The 21,018-nt window shown below is 51.0% G+C and overlaps 1 protein-coding gene across 1 annotated transcript in view; it reads left to right on the forward strand.

Moving 5' to 3' along the window:
• Positions 1-343: 343 nt before the first annotated feature.
• The window catches only part of PARD6G (par-6 family cell polarity regulator gamma), a 77,673-nt gene continuing 56,998 nt past the window's right edge, over positions 344-21,018 (forward strand). The window contains exon 1 of the mRNA XM_045886495.3: positions 344-660. Coding sequence (XP_045742451.2) covers positions 589-660 — 72 coding nt within the window. The 5' untranslated portion in view covers positions 344-588. The remainder of the gene's footprint in view (positions 661-21,018) is intronic.

The raw sequence follows: 21,018 nt of genomic DNA on the forward strand, positions 1-21,018 counted from the left end.
CGGGGAATGGGGCGGGGATGGGGGCGTGTCCTTGGGGTGCAGGGCGGGACCAGAGTCCTTCAGACTCGTGGGGCGGGTCCTTGGGGCGCGGGACGGGATTGGGGGGCCTGGCCCTCGGGGGCGGGTCCTCGGGGCGCGTGGCTGGACGTGGGTCCTTAGGACTCGTGGAGCTGGTCCTCGGGGGCGGGTCCTCTGGGCGCGGGCGGGACAGGGGCCCCTGGAGCTTTGGGGGCGGGTCCTGGGGGCGTGGGTGGGGCGTTGGCAGCGGGCCCGCGGGACGCGGGGCGGGACGTGGGTCCTTGGGGCTCGTGGGGCGGGTCCTCGGGGCGCGGGGCGGAGATTGGGGGCGGGTCCTCGGGGCGGCGAGCGCGGCGTCCCCCGCTCCTCCCGCGCGCGGCCCCTGGAGTCCCGAGGCGCGCGGCCAGCCCAGCTCGGGCCGCCGCACTCGGAGCGGCTGGGCGGCCGAGCTAGCGCGGGCCGGGCTGGGTCGGGGTCGGGGCCGGGGCGGGGGGCGCCGCCCCCAGCGTCCTCCTGCAGCCCCTGGAGCGAGGAGCCAGGGAGAAGACGAGGCTGAGCGGGGCCGGAACCATGAACCGGAGTTTCCACAAGTCTCAGACCCTGCGCTTCTACGACTGCAGCGCGGTGGAAGTCAAGAGCAAGGTAAGCCGCAGCCGGCGGTCTGCGCCCCCCTGAGAATGAATGAGCGCCCCGAGGGGGGGACTGGGCGCTGCGGGAGGTAGGGGGGCTGGCGACAACTTTGGAGTGCGGGCGCCGCCGCGGGATGCGCGGGGGTCCCGCCGCCCTTTCCGCCCCTGCACGGACACAAAGCCCGGCAGCCCGATGGGTGCCCCTGGAGCCCGGCGCTAGGAGGGCCGCGCGGGCTACGGACCCCCGCGGGAGAGGCTCTTTTGTTCCACGAGCGGGAGACGACCCGGCGCGCAGCACGGTGGAGGGGCGGCGTTTCCGGGGCGACCCGGGGGCTGCTCGGAGTGGGGCCGTTGGGGAGCCTGGGGGCCTGGGCCGGGGGAGGGCCGGGCCGCGCCTCCTCCTTCACTGCGGAGGAGCCTCGGAACCCGCGAGGGGAGAGCGGCAGCCGGCCGGGGCCCCCAGCCCCGCCGGCGCGCCCCAGGCCCAGGCTCTCCGGGCGCGCCCGGCCGGTGGCCCCTCCCGCTGCCCGCGCCCCGGCCCGAGCGTGCCCCAACTTGCGGGTGTCTGTGCGCGTTCGGTTAATTGGCTGATAGGATCTGGCGCTTCTGCCCTTTGCGGGGGCGGCTCCTTGGAGGCTGACGCTTTTGTCTGCGAGGGTCTTGGTTGCAGTTGTTCAGGGTCCCGGAGGAGGGGGCTCCTCGGGCCCTTCGCTGCTGCTGCCTGGGAGTCGGCCCTCTCGCCCTTTCTCTACGCCTCCCGCCTTCTGTAAAGCGAGGCGGAGAAGCCTGAGTGCTTGGAGAGGGGCTGGAGGGGAGAGCTCAGAACCCCAACTCCGCGCGGGGCGATTGTGCCTAGGGAGCGGAGTCCAGCGGCCCCCCTGCCCAGGCCGCCCCTGCCGGTTAAGGAAGGGCCAAAGGGGTCCTTTGGTGAAGGATTTACAGGGCATCCGCCGAGGATGGGGGGCGGCTTCTCTGCAATGAACCAGTGAGTTGCAGGATTTCATTCTCATCTTGGGGAGACGGTCTTTATGAACTCCTCACTTCTCTTAAGATCGCAGCTTTTCCCCAATGCTAATTCTGTGACCCTCGCCCGGGACGCATCCCCTCTTTCGCCCAGGAGTGCCCCTACCCTCGCAAAGCAAATGTGCCCGCTCTGAGTTATGTGCGGGAATGTGGCTGATCAGATAGTGGCTCTTTGACCACTATCATAGGCACTGAGCATATGTGATGGGTCTTTTTTTTTTTTTTAACTTTTCAAGATCATCATGGATTCACAGGCAGTTGTAGGAAAGAATATAGAGATTCCCATGAAGGTCCATTCTTGTAGCGCGGGCTCGGTCCCGCACGTTTGTTGGATGCATATCCCTGCCATCTCCAGCAAGCACAGTGAACATACAGAACACTTCGAGCAAGGGTCCCTCCTGCTGTTCCTCCAGAGGCTACTTGATTTTAAGGGTAGATTGACTAACATTAAACACTTTTCCTGAGTCACACAAGCCACATTCCTCGTGCTCCGCAGCACGTGCACCTTGAAGCTGCCTGGTGACATGCACAGCTCCGGAGGATCTATCTAGAAGGATCGATCTGGAGACACTGCCCTCACCAGGCCTTATGCACAGTCTGAACTGGTGGTACCATGCAGGCCGCTGGGAGATGGAGAGTAAGAGCCTGCCTTTGCGTCTCCTCCAGGAGGGCAGTGGGGGGCTGTGGATGTCCTGGCTGCCCAGCAGGCTGCCTCCGACTGCCCTACCCCCTTTGGCTCCCCAGTGAAGAAGGGTACTCAGGTTCAGATTCAGATGCAGTGAGTCTTCCCCTGGAGGTGAGGGGCAGGGCTGGAGTTTTGGTTGAATTTGGGAGTACCCCTGGAAGGGCCACACCAACCTGGGTGGGCCCTGCTGAGCTGGCTGGTTCAACACACACATACACACACACACACCACACACACACACACACACCATTTTGGGTGATGGGGCTTGCCTTACTGTTTGTCCAGAGAGTCCACTTGGCTCTTCCCTCAGTACACACCCTCCCACTGGCCCCCTTAAAATTTAATATTTGCTACCCTGGAATCCATCTCTGCAGCTGCTGTTGTCAAAATACAGGAAGAAAAACTTTATGACAGTGATGTCTTTATTCACATTAAATGCAGCACCAGAAACCTGGGTTTGCATGTGGGGAAAATGGTGCTGGGGGTTGAGTCCAGCCAGGTCTGCCGCCTACTACTCTTTGGAACATTCAGGAAAGTCCTTCAGCCCTTCAGAGCCTCGTTATTCCACCTGTAAAATGGGCATTGTTCCTGTTCTTCTTACCTCCCAGGACAAAATGAAGTGATGACTATGAACGCACTCTGAAATCTACGGCCTGCCTGCAGAGGTACCAGTCAGTCCCTGCAGTTCAGGGTTCTGTGGCGTTTCAGAATATTGGGGCTGAAATTCACCTCTCATCCTCTCAGAATTTTGGGCCATGTGCCACAGCAAGTCAACTTCCCAAGCCCTGGGGACATTGTCTTTACCTGGTGGTTCTCCCCCATCACACAGGCCCTTATATTCCCCAAACGTTTCTGCTTTAATACTCGTGATTCATCTATTCCTCCCCAAACCAGCAGAATGCACTTGCGACTCCTCAGTTCTGGTACCGAGGCTGCCATTTTCCCATTTGCTTTTGACTTTTGCCTCTCCTCCCATAAGACCTGCAGTGTGGAGGGAGGGGCTGTGCACAGTTCTGGGGATGTTTCAGGCCCAGGGGAGCAAGTCTTGGCCCCTTGTAGGGGTAGCAGGAGGCCCTGTGCTAGGGGAGGCCTCTACAAGGAGCAGAGGACTCCAGCTATGTGAAGGAGCATGTTACCCTCTGTGCAGTGTGCCCCCCTGAGCCCCTGCCTTCTACTTGGGCCTCACTCACGTTCTCTTAACCTGGTAGTCTGTTTGCTCTGGTTATGTGGCTTTCCCCCACCTGACGTGCTCTCTGAGAATCCGCCCTATGTGCCAACCCTCTCCTACCAAGTTCATCCGATGCCTTCACCAGGCCGAGCTCCCTCCATCCTCCGACCCCCGCTCATCTTATGGCCCTTGTCTCAGCACCGGCACAACGTGATTGTTCAGAGCAGAGACAGAGGACCATGTTTACACCCCCAGGCATGACATGTCCACTGTGTTTGGGGGAAAGTCCCTACGGAGGGTTTTAGTCCAGTGTTTGCTGCTTTGCTTAAATCGTGTTGGAGGCTTTTCTGGACTCTAAAGAAATACATTGTCATTGCTGAAAATTTAGAAACCATATCAGGCACAAAATGGGGTAATTCTACCATCCAAAACGGAGCCACTCTTAAGTGTGGCTGCATGTCTTCCTGACCCTCTATATGCACATGCTAACACATACATCTGTATTTTACAGAATCAGGGTCATATTTTATAGGCATGTTATGCTGTAGCCTGCTGTCCCCCTTCAACTTAACTCTACAAGTGTTTTGTCATGTCATTAGTATTTTTTTAAAAGATTTTATTTATGTATTTGACAGAGAGAGACAGTGAGAGAGGGAACACAAGCAGGGGGAGAGGGAGAGGGAGAAGCAGGCTTCCCGTGGAGCAGGGAGCCCGATGCGGGGCTCGATCCCAGGACCCCAGGATCATGACCTGAGCCGAAGGCAGACGCTTAACGACTGAGCCACCCAGGCGCCCGTCATTAGTATTTTTAAAGAATACCTGTATTCTATCTTATGTGTAAACCATAATTAATTTAACCAGTATCCTATTTGGGTCATTTCCAGTGTTTTCTATAATAAACAATGCTGTGCAAAACATCTTTGTACTTAAACATCTACATAAACATATACAGAGTATGTAGAGATTTGTTACATAAAGGATATAAAGAACTATTTCTTCAGGACAGATTCCTAGAAGTGCACTTACTATGTTAACAGTATACATGTTTTGAAGACTTTGAGTATATATTGCTAAATTTTCTTGCAGAAAGGCTCTTGTGCAGATTTATGTACTGTTTCCTGTCTGTCTATCCCTCTCTCTCTCCCCTCCCTCCCTGGGTATTTTCTTCTTTCCCGATCACATAAGTGGAACACCATCCCATTGTTTTCATTAGATCCTTAAATTATTAGTGAATTGAACATTTTTATATTTGTGGGCTATTCATCTATTTTTAGCTGCCTCTTTCTTTCCTGCAGTGTTAGTGTTCTTATTTTTTATGGAGTTATGGTACCTGCTTGACAACAGACTCTAGTCAGTGCTGAGGTAACAGTGATTTAAGCCTGTATGATTCCCCTGGTCCTCAGATCCTATCCCTGGCTGAGGCCGTTGGCTGCCCAGTGCTGCAGGGACACGTCTCTCCATCTGGTGGGCTGGGGGCTGGGCCAGGCTCTCCCCATGGGGTGGTTGAGCGCTTGCCTCCCGTGGGCCAGTTGAGAACTGCCTGACACAGTTTGACTCACCTGTGTGTGTCAGCTACACCCTTTCAAGATTCCGGTTCTGTATGTGTGCGTGCCTGTGTTCGAACAGGTTGGGTGACTTGTTGTGGGAAGCTGCCTCGGAGGGGACTCTCACCAGGGACCCAGGTAGGACTGTCAGTTTGGTGGGTGCCAGTGGTGTTGATGTGGGTCTCTGGCTGGAAGCAACAGAAAGCCCTATGCACTCTCCCCAGGGGGGCACCCCAACTGGCCAAGGGGTTCAAGCCCTTTCCTAGGACCCATGGCATTTCCGATAGAGAGTTCTCCCACCTTGAGGAAAGGAGTGTCAAGGATTGGAAGGCACAACCATTCAAGGTATCAGAAGCTCTAACATTTGTGAATCATGTCTAGAATCATCCTGACACTTTCCCATGAAGGGGCCTTCCAGACTTTTAGAGGCAAGCAACCAGTGAGCTTGGAATGGGGTGACAGAAGCATCCGTGACCGCAGTGGTTAAAGGGAGCATCAGGGTTAGTGTCAGACTTGTTCAGCTGGCTGTGTGCCTGTTTACTGGCTTGCCACTTCCTCTTGGCAAATTTCTACTCTTCTGTGAATGTGGGGAGCAATAGCAGGTACCGTGACCCTTTTTAGCCCCAACACACACCCTGCAACCTCCCTCTGCGGCTGCCCCTGGTCACGCTGGAGGTATACACATGGTTGAGGCTGGACACTGCCCTCTGTATATAGGTTGCACTCAGAAGTGTTTAAGATTATTTAACCATCTGCCCCAATATATAAATGTGTATACATGCCAGACACTGTTCTAAATATATTGCAATTGCAAATAATAGTTCATTAACCTCCATCCCAACCCTGCAAGATGGGTCCTGTTATCTCCCCCATCATACGAGAGGAACACTGAGGTCCAGGGAGTTTTGTGAAGCCACCCAAGGTCAGAGAGCCCGAGCAGTCTGGCTCCAGAGTGCACGCTCTTTGCCACGAACTTTCAGTGGCCACTGGGGAAGGAGGGCTCCTGATTCCTCTTCCCGACAGGCCCTGAAGTCCAGGTCCAGGTATTGATGCAGGTGTCCCTCGCTTGCCCTGTGCACAGTGAGACTGACCACCCCCCCCCCGGGCCTGTTTGGATCTAGAGCTTGTAAGCACAGCTCTTGTGCTTTGGGGGGGAAAGTTCTATCCTTCTTACATCACCACAGCAGGTTCTGTGGCTTGGTGTCAAGGGAAGTCCTCTATTCAGTAGTTGTTCTTAAAAGTCGGATTCTGCCACGTGTTGATCCATTCTTTTATTCATTTATGGAGCAACTACTATGGGCCAGGTATAGGACATGTGCTGGGGGACAAAGATAGTCAGGATAGACAGTATCTCCTCCGTAGAGACTTAGGACCCAACGAAGGTTTGGTCTGGTAAGTGAGAAGATTGGGGGGGGGGGGGTTCCTTCATTCTAATATCCATACTGTCACCAAATCACTACTTCACATCTCCTTGAGCTCAGAGGTTTCCACTGCCTCCCAGCTGGCAGACCTGCCCACCCAGCAAGGCCAGTCATGATGCTCAGCCTCCAGGAACCGTTCCCGTCTGTTTTCCAGCATCAGCAATGTCTAAGTCTGCTGTGGTTGCTTTGAGATAAATCAGAGCACCTTCTCCCCTCATTGCTTCCAGAAGTAGCTGGGCTCTGGCCTCCACTTTTCCCTAGCTGGGGGCTCTCCACTGCACTAGACTGAGAGGCCAGCTCAGGAAACTAGCTGCATTTCTCAGTAGTATGCTCCAAGGAAGCACTCAGCATCTAAAGTGTGAAGAGCAATGTTTTGCATACAGAAGGTACCCAATAAATGTTGGCTGAGTTGAATTCAGCTAAGGAACAACTTGATTTTTCTAATAGCTACTAGTTCAGAAGTTGTTAGGATACTTTAGAAAAGAACTACTTTTTGAGGAAGGTGAGCAAGCTTGACTCCCCGATAAGATTATTCCCAGGGCACCTCTGAGAGGGGTCAGTGGCCTTGTCCCCTCCCTGCTAGTGCCGTGAGAGAGAGAGCAGACAGAAGTGGGGCAGAAGATGAGCTGGAAAAAAAGAGAAACTTTTAAAGTCAAAAGGAAATTGATTTAAAAGTCCATGTTGAGGGGCGCCTGGGTGGCTCAGTCGTTAAGCGTCTGCCTTCGGCTCAGGTCATGATCCCAGGGTCCTGGGATCGAGCCCCCCATCGGGCTCCCTGCTCGGCGGGAAGCCTGCTTCTCCCTCTCCCACTCCCCCTGCTTGTGTTCCCTCTCTCACTGTCTCTCTCTGTCAAATAAATAAATAAAATCTTAAAAAAAAAAAAAAAAAGTCCATGTTGATATTTCTGCAGTGTTGGTGTCTGCTGAGTTCCTCAGTGTTTGATTACAGGCTGAGAGCTCCAGGGGGCATGGCGCGTGGGTCCCCTCTTCAGAGCCAGCTCTCTGTGCATCTCCAGGAGCAGTGCTCATACCCCTTCCTTGTCAACCCTACGTGCTTCCTCCTGCAGACGCCCCTGCACAGCCCTGTGTTACCTACAGATAGGGTAGCAGGCCGAGGACACTCACTGTCACAGCTGTGACATCAGCTACCTTCCCTGCCTCTTTTTGCCTGTCCCCTAATTTCAGTCTGTCCCAGGTTCCTGGGATCCAGGGATGTGTCTCCCACATCCCACCATCCATCTCTCTCTCTCTCTTCCCAAGGCTGTGTTCCTCACTGGGGCTCTGAGTAGGTGCTTGCTGGCAGGCTCCCCTCCTCATCCCCAACCAGAGCATCTGCTCTGTATTTTGGGGTATGTGCGTTGCATTTCACTTGGGGGGAGAAAAAAAGCTTTTGCTGCTTACAGAGTTTGAAAACCACGCAGGGCCTCATGCATGGCCCAGCCCTGTTAAATCCTGGTTTGTCTCCTCCCCGTGCTCCGCGGGCTGACCTTCTTACAACCCGCCCCTGTCCTGCTCTTGCCTCAAGGCTGAAATAGCTGCCTTTTCAGGAGGCTGTTCCAGACCTCCTGAATGTGGTGGGTTCTCTCCTGTGTGACAGTAACGTACACTAATCTCAGGCATGCAGCCTGATGAAATGTTGCATGTTTGCATACCCAGATGAACACTATACAGATCAAAGTATGGAACATTCCAGTATCCAGGAAGCTTCCCTCGTCCGCCCCCAGCGTAACCACCATCAGGGTCTCTGTCACTAAAGATGAGTGTGCTGGTTCTCGGATATGATGTAATGAGATACTCTTGTGTCCGAAGGGGACATTCGCCTGTTTAGATGGCACCCCAAGCTGTATGCGTGTCCTTTGCTGGCTGCATACGTGAGTGCCTCTTCGGGGTGCTTGTGCTTTTCACTAGCCTTCTGCGATGCTGCTGTACTCCCGTGCCAGGAGACACAGAGGCTGGCCTGGGTGGTCTTGGTTATCCTAACCCACCACCCAGTGTGGCTGTTCTCGGCTCTAACCCTGGACTAGACTGGATTTGAAGTCAAAAGGAAATTGATTTAAAAGTCCATGTTGAGGGGCGCCCGGGTGGCTCCGTCGTTGAGCGTCTGCCTTCGGCTCGGGTCATGGTCCCGGGGTCCTGGGATCGAGCCCCGCATCGGGCTCCCTGCTCAGGGGAAGCCTGCTTCCCCTCTCCCGCTCCCCCTGCTGGTGTTCCCGCTCTCGCTGTGCTCGAAGGAAGCACTCGGGGCTGCTGTAGGAGGTCTGACCATCTGGGAGCCCCGAAGGCCTTGAACTACAACTTATTAAGTGCTTGTTGATTAATACAATAATTCAGGAAGAGATTCTTTATCTTGCAGAATTTAAGGTTCCCTCCACTGGTGTGGGAAGGGGCTCTTACACTCCTTCCTGTGGCTGCGTGGCTCCCGTTGCTGCTGTCGTGCCTTTCTTGGCTTTCCTTTAGTCCACACCAGCTTCCGTGGGCCCCTCTGGTGGGCCTGGCATCATGGAGAAGCTGAGACTCCAGATGAGCAAGGTTGGGCCTGGGGGCTGCTTGATGGTCATGGGGCATCTCATGCGCAGGCTCTTCAATGAGGATGGGAAATCTCCCTTTTAAAAAGTGTCTGAGCCTCACATGTAGAACAAAGACCCCATGAGCAGCCTCCAGCTTGGTGGGCTGTGGACACCTGTGGAGGAAAGCGCTTTAGACCACCTTCACCCTGGGAGGTTTGCCGTGTCGCCCCACAGCTCACCACTCTCACACCTGCTGATGTTGACAAATCCTGTTGCAACCCCTTTGGGGCTTTGTCTGCTCCTGCTAGAGAGTGGAGGTACTTATTCTCCATTTTATCACATCAGCATGCTTGCCGAAAGGCAGGTTAGGCATCAGTCAGTCTACCAGGCAGACCTCTCTTGGTTCCTTTGCCTCTGAGACAGGGCAGGGACAGACAAGGGGCCTCTTTTTGGGGACATGGAAGGACCCTGAGGTCCCTGGGTAAGGGCTCTTCTGTGGAAGAGAGAACTGTAAGGGCCATATGGCTGCCATGCTGGAGGGCTTTGGAGGCAAAAGTCATGTCAGTATCCTGTTTTCCATGGCATGGGGGCCTGAGCCACTGGCTCCCCACCCACAAGTCCTGACCTCCCTTCCCTCACCGGTCTGGGATAATAACGGGGTGTTGCTATGGGACAAAACAAACTTCTGTGTCTGTAGGGTGCTCCCTCATGTGGAGGAGGAGGAGGCGCCCAGCCTCTGGACTCTGGTCACCTCAGGCCCATCAGCAGCTCTACGGGTGCAGGCGTAAGGGGTGCAGACCCCAGCCTCACCGGAATGCACGCCTGTTGACGGGAAGGTGATGTAGGGGCTCTGCATGTCTGGAGAACTCCTGCGGGAAGTGGTGTATTGAGGACCCCCCTCCACTCCTCAGGAGATGAGCTGCCCTGTGATCCCTTCTCCCAATGAGCTTGGAGTCGCCTGCCCTGTCCCCCCACCACACAAGCTGAGAGCAGTCTCCCAGGGGTGTGGCCCCGTTGCTTGTCTGTCAGCGGCACCTCTTCTCAGCCCAGGTGCAGAGGACTAGTCAGGGCACTGCTTTCAGAGTGGCCCAGTGTTGTACCACTGGGGACACCCCACACTTCCCTTTGGTTGTGTTTCTGGGAGGCACACGGTCTCTGGGCTCCCTCCCTGCACTGGGAGCTCGGCCAGCCTGGTGGGAGCCGCTGCCACTGGGTCACATCACCTCAAGGACAGTCTGGGCGGGTGTGACCTTCTGTGTTCAGTTCCAGTGACATCTCGTGGTTACAGCTCCCCTTCCTGGAGCATCAGCTGTGCACTGGGCTTTCTGCCAGCCTGTGCATGGGCCCTGGAGAGGAGGACCCTGGGGGCTTGACCAACCTGTTAGGTCACCTAACCAAGATCCCACCTGCAAGTGCAAAACCAGGTCTTAAACCCTCAAGTGCTTCCCATCTGTTTCACATTATTCACTAATCCCACCTCCTGGAAAATAGACAACACCTACCTGCCTGGACGCAGTCTGAAATTATATCCTCTATCTCTCCACCCCCCTCCCCGAACCTCCTGGACACTGGCTCAGGGCTGTGCTACTTTCTCAATATCCCTCGTGCATCCTGTGAAACCCCCTCTCCCAGGCGGCCCCATGAGTTCTGACCTGTGTGCACTGTCTGTTTGCTGGGAGATGGTGGGTACAGGGAGAACCTGACCACCTCCCCCACTTCCTCCTCTTCGCAGCTGTGTGCAGAGTGCAGAGTAGTATTAGCGACTCTCCTGGTCCCTGGCACACCTGGACATGTCACTTAGCAGATGCCCCTTGAATTGCATGACTAGGGGTGCGTAGCCAAGGGGCTGCGTTTATTGTGTTTGCAAGTTTCAGTCTTTGAGAAGGGCTCAGACCACAGCCCTGTGAACGTCTGTGCATGATGCACCTTCTTCAGGCACTCTGGTGAACAGCGACCCTTTGCTGGGACTACACTCTCAGGATAGCACATGTATTTGAGTCTCACAAAAACCCTATGAAAAATATGTTTTTGTCCCTTTTCTAAAAGGAGGAAATATGCTCAGAGAAGTTTAAATTATCCAGAGTCACACAGCCAGTAAAGGCGAGTCAGGAATTTGCACCTCAAGAGCCTTGTGCGTAATGAATGACTCTGCCCTCCCGTATGTATTGATAAAAGACACCACTGGTCCAGACCCTGTCCCACCTCAGCCCATCCCCATCCCTGGAAACTGCCCCCTTTTTTGTGAATCGTGAGTTCGTACTGGGATGTAACCCCACTTCCTTGGGGGCCAGGTTCCAGGCCTCTACTGGAGTGGATTTCTGCTTCTGAGAAGTCCCATGAAGGCAGGGACAGATGAGAAACCTGGCCTTCACCTCCTGCATGCTCTGACCTCTGCGGTCCCTCCAGTCTGCCATCTCTACCTGTCATAGCAACCAGGTCTCCTGCACTTTGACCCTCAGCTCCTGGAGCAGCCCGGCTCTTCATCACTCTACTCCACCTGCCGACAGTCCTCCTTCCTCCATGCTGTCGGGTTCAGGCGCCCCTTCCTACCTGGGAAGTCTGTTCCCGGTGGGGTATCCCAGTGTTTGACTTTCCACATGGAGTACTCACCATTGGAGCTCTTTAGCTCTTTCCTGCATTCCCTCCGGTATTAGCCTCAGTTCTTCTATTTACCACCCTCATGACTGTGGTCAGGGATCGAATCCTTCCAGGTATCAATCCCTGGCCTTTAAAATGGGACCAGTGACACTTCTGGGTGGCTGTTAGGATTAGAGAGAGCTTGTACGCAAAGCATGGCACTGACCACACCGTACTGGAAATCCCTGCCAGACAGAAACCGTGAACCCTGTTCCTAAATCTCTGTGTCCTCCACTCTCAGCCCTACCCCACATCTCCATTAACCAGTGGTGGGTCCACGGATCAGATCGCACATGTGAGCTGGAGAGCATGTATGTGAGCAGAAGAGCACACATGTGACCTGTAGCACACACATGCTCACTGAGGTGACCCAGGTGCAGTGGGTTCTTAGTGCCCAGCAGCCTCACAAAGGATGTTCACCTGAGCAGTTCTGTGGCTACTGGTGGCTGGCCATCATCACTCTGGGTCAGGGTGTGTGGATAGGGCACAGGAAGGGGCCAAGCTCTGCTGTCGGCTCCACCCCATCTGACTCACAGGTCTGTGGCCTGATTTTAAACTGTCTCAACATGTCAGCCAAGAAGTCATCGCATGGCAGGGTCCCACGCTCTGACAGATGCCACATGAGGCTAACACCCTGTGCTTCCTGATCATTCCCTCAGTGGGAGCCTTCCCACAGTTTTCTCTGTAGTATGCACATGCACTCCTGCTCCTTGGCCCTGCCCCAAACGGCCTGAGGTGGTTGCATGACTTTACAGAGTGACACCTGAGCCCTTTCACATCCAGGGCTGTGTCCTCTCTCCACCTGAATATTTCTTCTCCTCATAAACACAGTTTGAATCAGGGCCTGTGTCCTACAGTTCCTTTGTGTGCAATTCTCAGTTTGTAATTACACATTTGCATGTATGATTACTGTCCCACATTGGGCTCTCAGACAACCACCAGCCCCATGAAGACACTCAACACGGGCACTGGGTGCCACCCATATCTGGCATTCAATAAGATTTCATTCAAGGAACCAACACTAAACAACAGCCCCTAGCAGTGACTAGCAAGATGCACGCTGGGATATGTACAACCCTGCTTTTCAGACTGATTTGCACATGAGTCCCTGGGACTCTAGAGTAGAATTCTGACTCTCTCCCTAGGCCTGGGGCCTGAGGTCATGCATCTCCAGCAGGTCCCAGGTGACAATGATGCTGCTGGTTCAAGGGACACACGCTGGGGAGGTCCAGCCCCAGAGAGCCTGCTTTCATTGGCCACAGGGGGTCCAGGGGTGCATGGCTCCCTGGGCTCTTGGCTTAGGCAGTAGTCACAGCCCTGGGCTGGGCCTTCTGGCTTAGCTCTGTGCTGCACCCTAAGGGTCACACTAGATTCAGCTTTGCCTTATATTCTCTCACTTCCCAACCCCTTCTAATATTTTTAAAATATTTTTATTTATTTATTTGACGGGGAACGGGGGCACAAGCAGGAGAGAGGGGCAGAGGGAGAGAGAAGCGGACCTCTGAGCAGGGAGACCAATGCGGGGCTCGAACCCCGGACCCTGGGATCCTGACGTGAGCCGAAGGCAGACGCTTCACTGACAGAGCCGCCCAGGCGTCCCTCTAACACAGCATTTCTGTTGGCTTAATTATATTTCATCCTGGGAATGTGCTTCCTCTGGTGACAATTTTACAGTTAACAGTTTTGACAACTGTAAATATTTTGGTGAATGTTTTCCTTGAAAATCTGTTTCTGATGACTTCTGATTCCTCTCGCCTTAGGGACCTGGAGGCGGGACCTGGGGGGAGGGGCCGAGGGGGCGGGGCCGAGCTGGAGGCGGGGCCTCGCCGGCAGCTCCTCAGTGACGTCTCCGCAGGGGGGCGGGGCCTGGGACGCTGGGTCCCTAAGGATGGGCGGGGAGGTGCCCTGCAGAGAGAGCTCAGAGAGCTGCGGGGATAATCTGGGTGGATAACCAGGGTAACATGAGTGCATCATTTTAAGTCTGCGTTTATCGTGCGTGATAGGACAAAGTGGGTCGCTGGATGCCCCTCGGGAGTATCTTTTATCCAAGATAAAGAACCTATTACACTAGGAGGTGACCCTAGGAATGCTGGGTGCTTCAGCCTCGGGCCCCAGTCAGTGGGTGTCAGTATAAGACTTAGTGTCTAGTAGTACCCTCCTTGACCCCTCAAGATCACAGCAATTTCGGGATAACTGCGGGGTCCAGCCCTGAAGGGTTTTTTTTTTTCAGTAAAACACTGTTCTGGTAGTAATCGTTGTATTAATACAGTGATCAGGAGTAGAGCGGCTGCGGCTGCAACCTGCGCTGTGTGGGAGCCTTCACAGCGCCCCACCCTGCAGACAGGCTGAGGGGGTTGCCCCAAGTCCCCGCAGTCCCGCGCAGTGGCAGAGGAGGCTGACCCATCCCGGACTGCGGGAAGAGACCCAGGGGCCCTTGTGCTGTGACGGTCTGCACTCCCGCGTAGCTCCCGGCAGATTAGGGAGCACACTCGCCTGCTTAGTGTATTCTGTCCTTTCTCCCATGGCACGTTGACCAGCTTCTAACTACTATATGATTTACCTGCATGCGTCATTTTTACTGTTTGCTACCTGTCTTCCCCGCCAGGACGTAAGTTTCATGAGGACAGGCCTTTTTTCTGTTTGGTTCACTCACTTACCCAGTATGTAGGAGATAACCTGTTGCTTAGAGCCACTCCATACATATTGATTAGATGATAAAAGCAGGAGGCATGCATTACACTAGTTATTCAGTAAATGAATTTTGTGTACCTACTATACTCCAGGGTCGGGGGCGGGAGGGGGCGGGATAAAATGGAGACCATATTTTTCTTTTACAACTGCAAAGCCCAATGCAGGAATATATTTGTTTGGTGAATAAGTTCCTACTTCGTAGTTTGGAGGAGTGAGTTCAAGTACAGACACATGTGTCACTTAATAGGACACTTTTGGAAGTGTCCTGGTGCGTGGTGGTTCTTGGAGTCGCGCTCCGGTGAAAGGGAGCAGCAAGAGTGAGTGAAGCTTCTCAGACGTTCTTCTCTTTAGAATCAAGGAAGGGATCTGAGCTGGGAAGCAGGTGGGACGGGGCCTCGGAGCCTCTCGGGAGAGTCCATCTGCCTTCAGCAAGCGTGTGGTGTCTACTGCATGGTCACTAGTGGAGGGCACAGCCTAGTGTCACCGACCCAAGGGCTCCCACCTGATTTATTCCGAGCAGAAGGCAAGTGGTCAGAGCAACCTACTGCCCTTCCTTCCTGGGAAAGTCATTTGGAAACAAGGCCTTTCCTCAGAAACACCTTCAGGCAGCCCCTGGGTGTGGTTGAGACCCCGAGAGCCTTTGTGTCTTTAAAATGGGCACTTAAAGTTGAGCCATCGGAAATATGGTCACAAACTGATTACCATAGAGATTGTGTTCTACATGGTTAAAGACCCTTCCAGGTCGCCTGTTTACTCACCTGCTTGCAAATAGTGTTGGAACATTGCCTCCTTGGTTTTGATGGTGAAAACATCATCTTTGCCCTGACACCTGGGGGGCGAGGCGGGGGCGCTGACGTTTGGCTTCAGATCTCACATACACAGGACTGGGCTGGTGTGTGGCATGGGAACTGGTTGTGACTTCATGCTCCTATCTCCTCCTGTGCTCCTGTTCTGACTTAATTCATTGATTCAACGAAAATTTGTGTGTTGGAACTATACTAGTCTAGAATAAGCAGACTCTCATGGGCTGGTACTCCAGTGGTGAGCTGTTTGCTACTGTAACTCATATAGTACTTACAAATTTGTGGCTGCATGGGTTTTGGGAAGAGTCTTAGAAGTGCCTCAGTTACTAAGCAAATTTTAACTGGTAAAGCCTCTACCTTAATGCCTGGCTCCTGTGCCTGGTGAGTCTGACAATACCCTGTCATGTCCCTGTGGGCCCAGGGACTCAACCTTCCTCACTTCAGGGGCATCGGAGAGCTAGAGATACCTCCTCCACAAGACCACAAGCATCCAGAAAAAGACTGTTTTCAAAATATAGCAGATAAGTGAAAAAAAGCACAGAGTTGACCACTGTGGATAGTGTGCTATTGTTTGTTTAGAAAAGAAGGAAAATAGATACAGCTCACTTTTAATGCCTTCACGTGCTTTTGAAGGGCACATACAACTGAAATCACTGGTTCCTGTAGGGAGGGGACTGGGTGGCTGGGAGACTTTTTACTGAAAACGTTTTGAATTTTGAGCTCTGTGGTTCTATCCCTATTCAAACCATAAAGAAAAACATACCAAACAGTGTGGTTCCAATTCTCTTTTTAAAGCATGCATGTCAGAGGTCTGCAAGAACATGCCCTCACACACTGCACAGATGTCTCAGTCAGATATCCCTATGTGGGACCCCCATGAGCCAGCTCAGGTACTAGACCAACTCCAGAATAGGTGAGCTCTCAGCTCCAGATGGCACCTCAAGCATCATACCAGATACTAGACCTTGATTTTCCTCCTTTTTTTTTTTTTTTTTGTCTTGCATGAATCTTCCTGGTTTCCCCATGGTGGCTATGTTCACAGGCATGTGTGGCCAGCCTTTCTGACTGCTTCAGAGCAAAGACTACCTTGATTTATATGCATAAAAGGAAAGAATGCTTTTTTAAACACAGAGTATTTTAAGGAAATGATGAAAGAGGATAGAAATTCAGAAATAGAGACCTTTGCCCTTCAACTCCCCTTTTTGTGAAAAGCACCCTGAAAGAGGAGGTGAGCTGGGGGTGGGGGAAGTTGAGTCAGACACTGTGGCAAAGAGAGACTGTGAGCCAGTTATGTTGCCCCCTTGGGTTTGAGCGGCCTACCTCTGTGAGGGGGATGAAGGGGATAATGCATCTCTCCCAAGTGGCTTGAGATTAAGAATGGGGTATGTGTATCTCCTGCCCCCATGAAACTGTTAGAAACACAAATATGTGTGAGCCTTGAATCCTCAAGTGATGGAAACAGTGATTAATTGCCCCCCCATCCTCTTTGGGGCATGCAGGGACATCACATGGGGTTCAAGCCCTAAACACCCTCCCTAGCTGGAAAAACAGCAGTGGAAAGGGCCTCAGTGAGAAGAAAGTGCTCAGTTTGATTTTCCTCCTCTTCCGTTTGACTTTAGCCCTAACAGGAGGGATGACATTGAGCCACAGCTGCCTCTTAGTCATCAAAAAGTGTGCCGTTTTAGAGTTTTAAAGAAAAGAGTACCTGAGCGAGTTTAAGAGGGAAGCTGGGGACCATATTTTCCATTGTAGGAAGAATGACTTTTCAGTTAGCTTGGAGTGGTAGCCGCTTAGTGCTGCAGACATAGAATTGAATCAGAGTCAGGAAATGGGGTCTTATTTCCAGCCTGGAATCCAGGAGCTCTGTGGCCTTGGGCAGATTCTCACCCTCTCTGAGACCCTCAGTATGGATGCTTGGAGAGACACTTCCAATGAGGAAGCTTAAAATTTAATTGTGGACATGAAGACAGCTAACCCAAACAAGCCTTTAGTGCTCTGCAGTGTTCTACACAAAACAGATTTTTTTTAACATACAGGAAAGTGTAGAGAGATCTCATTAGGTATCAAGAAAAAGAAAATTTTACATTTTTAACATTTTTAACCTGGAAAATAAGAAATAATCATGGTAGCGCTAATGGATCATCCTTGAAGTCACATGACATTGAATGATGAAAACAGATTTGTATTGCCAGAGTCCTGTGACTCCAGACATATCATTCATCTAGAGTTTTAGTTTCTGAATTGGAGAAGAGGGACTGAGGGCCTTTTGCAGTTTGGAGCCAGGGTGGAGATGGGTGTGAGGGAAGGCAAGTTCTACCCTGCTCAGAATGCCTGCCCTCTGTCTTTACCAGTTCAACACTGTGGGACCAATTCAAACTGGAAAAGCTTGCCCTACCAGCTTGGACTAAGTCTCGCATCCTGTTTCTGCTCTGCAAGACCCAGCAGTAATGGGGGGGGGGGGGCTTCCCTGAGTTCTTAAATCTTTATCTTCTAAATTGATGTGTGCTGACAACAGATGCTTGGATACTTGGTCCCTTAGGGTTTCCTGTATGCCTAGAACAAAAGCAGAGCCTGCATTGAACCTGTCCAGTGTCACTCTCTGGGGTTTCCATGTTTCTGAACACAGCTTCCAATCAGCCTTCAATTGGCTATTTGAAAAAATTATTATTTGAGTTGAAACTTAAAAAAAAAATTACAGCTCTATAAGCTATAATTCATGTGAAATAAAATTCACAACTTTAAAGTATAAATTCAGTAGTTTTTAGTATATTCACAGAGTTGCGCAATCATTACCACTATCTAATTTTGGAACATTTTCTTCACCCCAAAAATAAACCTCCTACCCATTAGCAGCTATTCTCAATTCCTTCTATCCCCAGCCCCTGGCAACCACTAGTCTATTTTCTCTATGACTCCACCTATCCTGTACCTTGCATGTAAACTGACTCATCCATGAAAAAATCAGTACATGGTCTTACCTTTTGTGTCTGGCATCTTTCACTTAGCATAATGTTTTCAAGGTTCATCTTTACTGTAGGCTATATCTGCACTGCATTTTGGGGGACAACATAAGGCCAGGATCCACTCATGGGAGGCTGCACTATCCAGGGAAAGCCAGTGGCTCCACACCCAGTGTTATTTCTTCAGACCCTGGTCTTGCTGTGGGGTCAGCGTGCTGGTGTGTACCACCAGGCATACTGCCTCTGGAGCTGTCTTTTAATCAGAAGAAGCAAGTTACAAGCAAGTAAAAATACACTTTGACTATCATTTATATATACCTCTGTAGTTACATTTAATAGTGCTCTTGATTTTTCCTGGATTCAAGTTAATGTATAGTGTCCTTTTATTTCAGCCTGAAAGATGGCTTTAATATTTCTTATAAGGCAGCTCTGCTGGTGGCAAATTCTCCCAGTTCTTGTGTGTTTGGGACTATGTCGTTTCTCCTTCATTTTTGAAGGATAGTTTTGCTGGATGTAGAATTCTCAGTTGACATTCTCCCCCCTCCCCCCACCACATGTCATCCCACAACATTTTAGTCTTCATGATTTCAGACAGGAAGTCATTCATATTACTGTGGATTCTTTATATGTAAGGAATTGTTTTCCTGCTTTTAAGATTGCCTCTTTGGCTTTAGGTTTTGACAGTTTGACTATGATACTTCTAGGTGTGGATCCCCTTGAGTTTATCTTAATTGTAGTTTGGACTTTTGGATATGTAGATTAAATTAATCAGATTTGGGAAGTTATGGACATTGTTTCTTCAAATATTCTTTCTGCCTTTTTCTCTCTAGTTAACCATCCAAAGTAAACATTTAAAAAATCTTTCCCTGAATGAAAAATGTTTAATGCTACACGAGGCAAGTGTAGCATCGGCTTTTTGGCTACTTCTGGCCATGAATGTCAGCGCTGAGAAGCCTTCTCTCAGCAGCAACAGATGGGAGTGAGGGCTCTGAAGGCATGCCAGACCCCAGCTCTCTGACTCTCAACAGGGAATGTATTCCTTGGGATGCGTGGTAGCATACCACAGATCTCTGAGACTGTTCATTTTTCTTCACCCATCCTCATGTTTGCTGATTATTTCTTCAGCCGCCTCTAATTGTCTGTTGAGTCCCTCTAGGGAACATCTTCACTTCAGTTACTATACTCTTCAACTGCAGAATTTCTGATTCTTTTTTTTAAATGATTTTCATCTCTTTGTTGATAATCTCTGTTTATTGCTTTCATGGTTTCTTTAGCTCTTTAGACATGGTTTCCTTCAATTATTTGAACATAATTATAATAGCTGATCTCAGATCTTTGTCTTGTAAGTACAGCATCTGGGCCCCCTCAGTGACTGCTTTGGCTGCTTACTTTCCTCTGCACGGGGGCCACTTTTTTGTCTCTTTATGTATCTCATAACTTTGTTGAAAACTAAACATTTTAAATAATATGATGTGATAACTCTGGAAGTCAAACCCTTCCCTCTTAAGGGTTTGTGGATGTTGCTGCTTTTTGTTTTAGTGACTTTCCTAGACCAATTCTGTAAAGTGTATTATTTGTCATGTGTGACTACTGTTAGTTTCCTGGTCATCTGGTGATTGAACAGAGATTTCCTTAAATGATTTGAACCAGTAAGTCCCCTAGCCCTTGCTTGGGGGCTGTGTGTGTGTGTGTTGGGGCATATCTTCAATACTCTAGCCACTTACTCTTTGCTTTAGCCTTCACTTCCTAACTCACAGAATCCCAAGATCAGCCGGGTGGGAGAGCTTTTAGCCGTCTCTGGCCTTTCCTGATCACATACACAGCCCTGCATATGTGTGTGGCCGTCTGTATCATAGGAATGAATCACAGCTTTTCACAGCCTCCTGTGGACATCTTGTTCCCCTCCATTTCTTTTATTGTAGTACAATACACATCACATAAAATTTGCCACTTAACCATTTTACGTGTGCAGTTCAGTATCCCTAAGTACATTCACAGTGTTTTGCAGCTGTCCCCCCCATATCTCCAGAACTCTCTTAAGCAATGACTTCTCAGTTCCCTGCAACCACCACCTGCCCTCTGTCTCCATGATCTGGCGGCTCTAGGACCTCATACAAGAGGAGTCCCGTGGCACTGGCTCGCGTCACTCGCGCAGTGTCCTCCAGGCTCAACTGAGTGGCAGCAGGTGCCAGAATATCCCTCCTTTTTAAGGCTGAATAACATTTCATTGTATGGATATATGCCACTTTATACTTAGAAGTTCTCTATATATTCTGAATATTATCCCTTTTACAGGCTTTTACACTCTGTGAATAGTGTCCTTTAAAAAAAAAAAGATTTTATTTATGAGAGACAGAGTGGGAGGAGGAGCAGAGGGAGAGGGACAAACAGACTCCATGCTGAACGCAAAGCCCAGTGCAGGGCTCGATCTCAGGACCCTGAGATCATGACCTGAGCCAAAACCAAGAGTCAGGTGCTTAACTGACTGAGCCACCCCTCTGTGGATAATGTCTTGATGCACAAAAGGTGGATTTCCCTACGTCTAACGTCTGTTTCTTCTTTTGTTACCTGTGCTTTGATTTCCTATCCAAGAAATCATTGCCAACCCCAGTGTCCTAAAGCTTTTGCCCTAAGTTTTCATCTCAGAATTTTATAGTTTTAGGTCCTACATTGAGGTCATTTACCCATTTGAATGACTCTTGGTAATGGTGTCACATAAGAATCCAACTTCATTGTAATAAAAGCATCTTATTTAAAAAATTAATGGCATGGGGTACTAATCTTATATTTTTACTTCCCCTTTATATCAGATTACACAAGTTTCCTCTAGATGCAATAATTAGCAGGCACAATTCATTGTCATGTAATTCTTGATGAACTTACCAGAAACTGAAAAAGTGAATTGTTCCAAGGATTGGGCAAGAAATCTTGCA

The sequence above is a fragment of the Mirounga angustirostris genome, unplaced genomic scaffold (assembly GCF_029215605.1).
Source record: "Mirounga angustirostris isolate CCGP_5_RB_7025 unplaced genomic scaffold, mMirAng1.0.hap1 SCAF_14, whole genome shotgun sequence".
Classification (NCBI taxonomy): Eukaryota; Metazoa; Chordata; class Mammalia; order Carnivora; family Phocidae; genus Mirounga; species Mirounga angustirostris.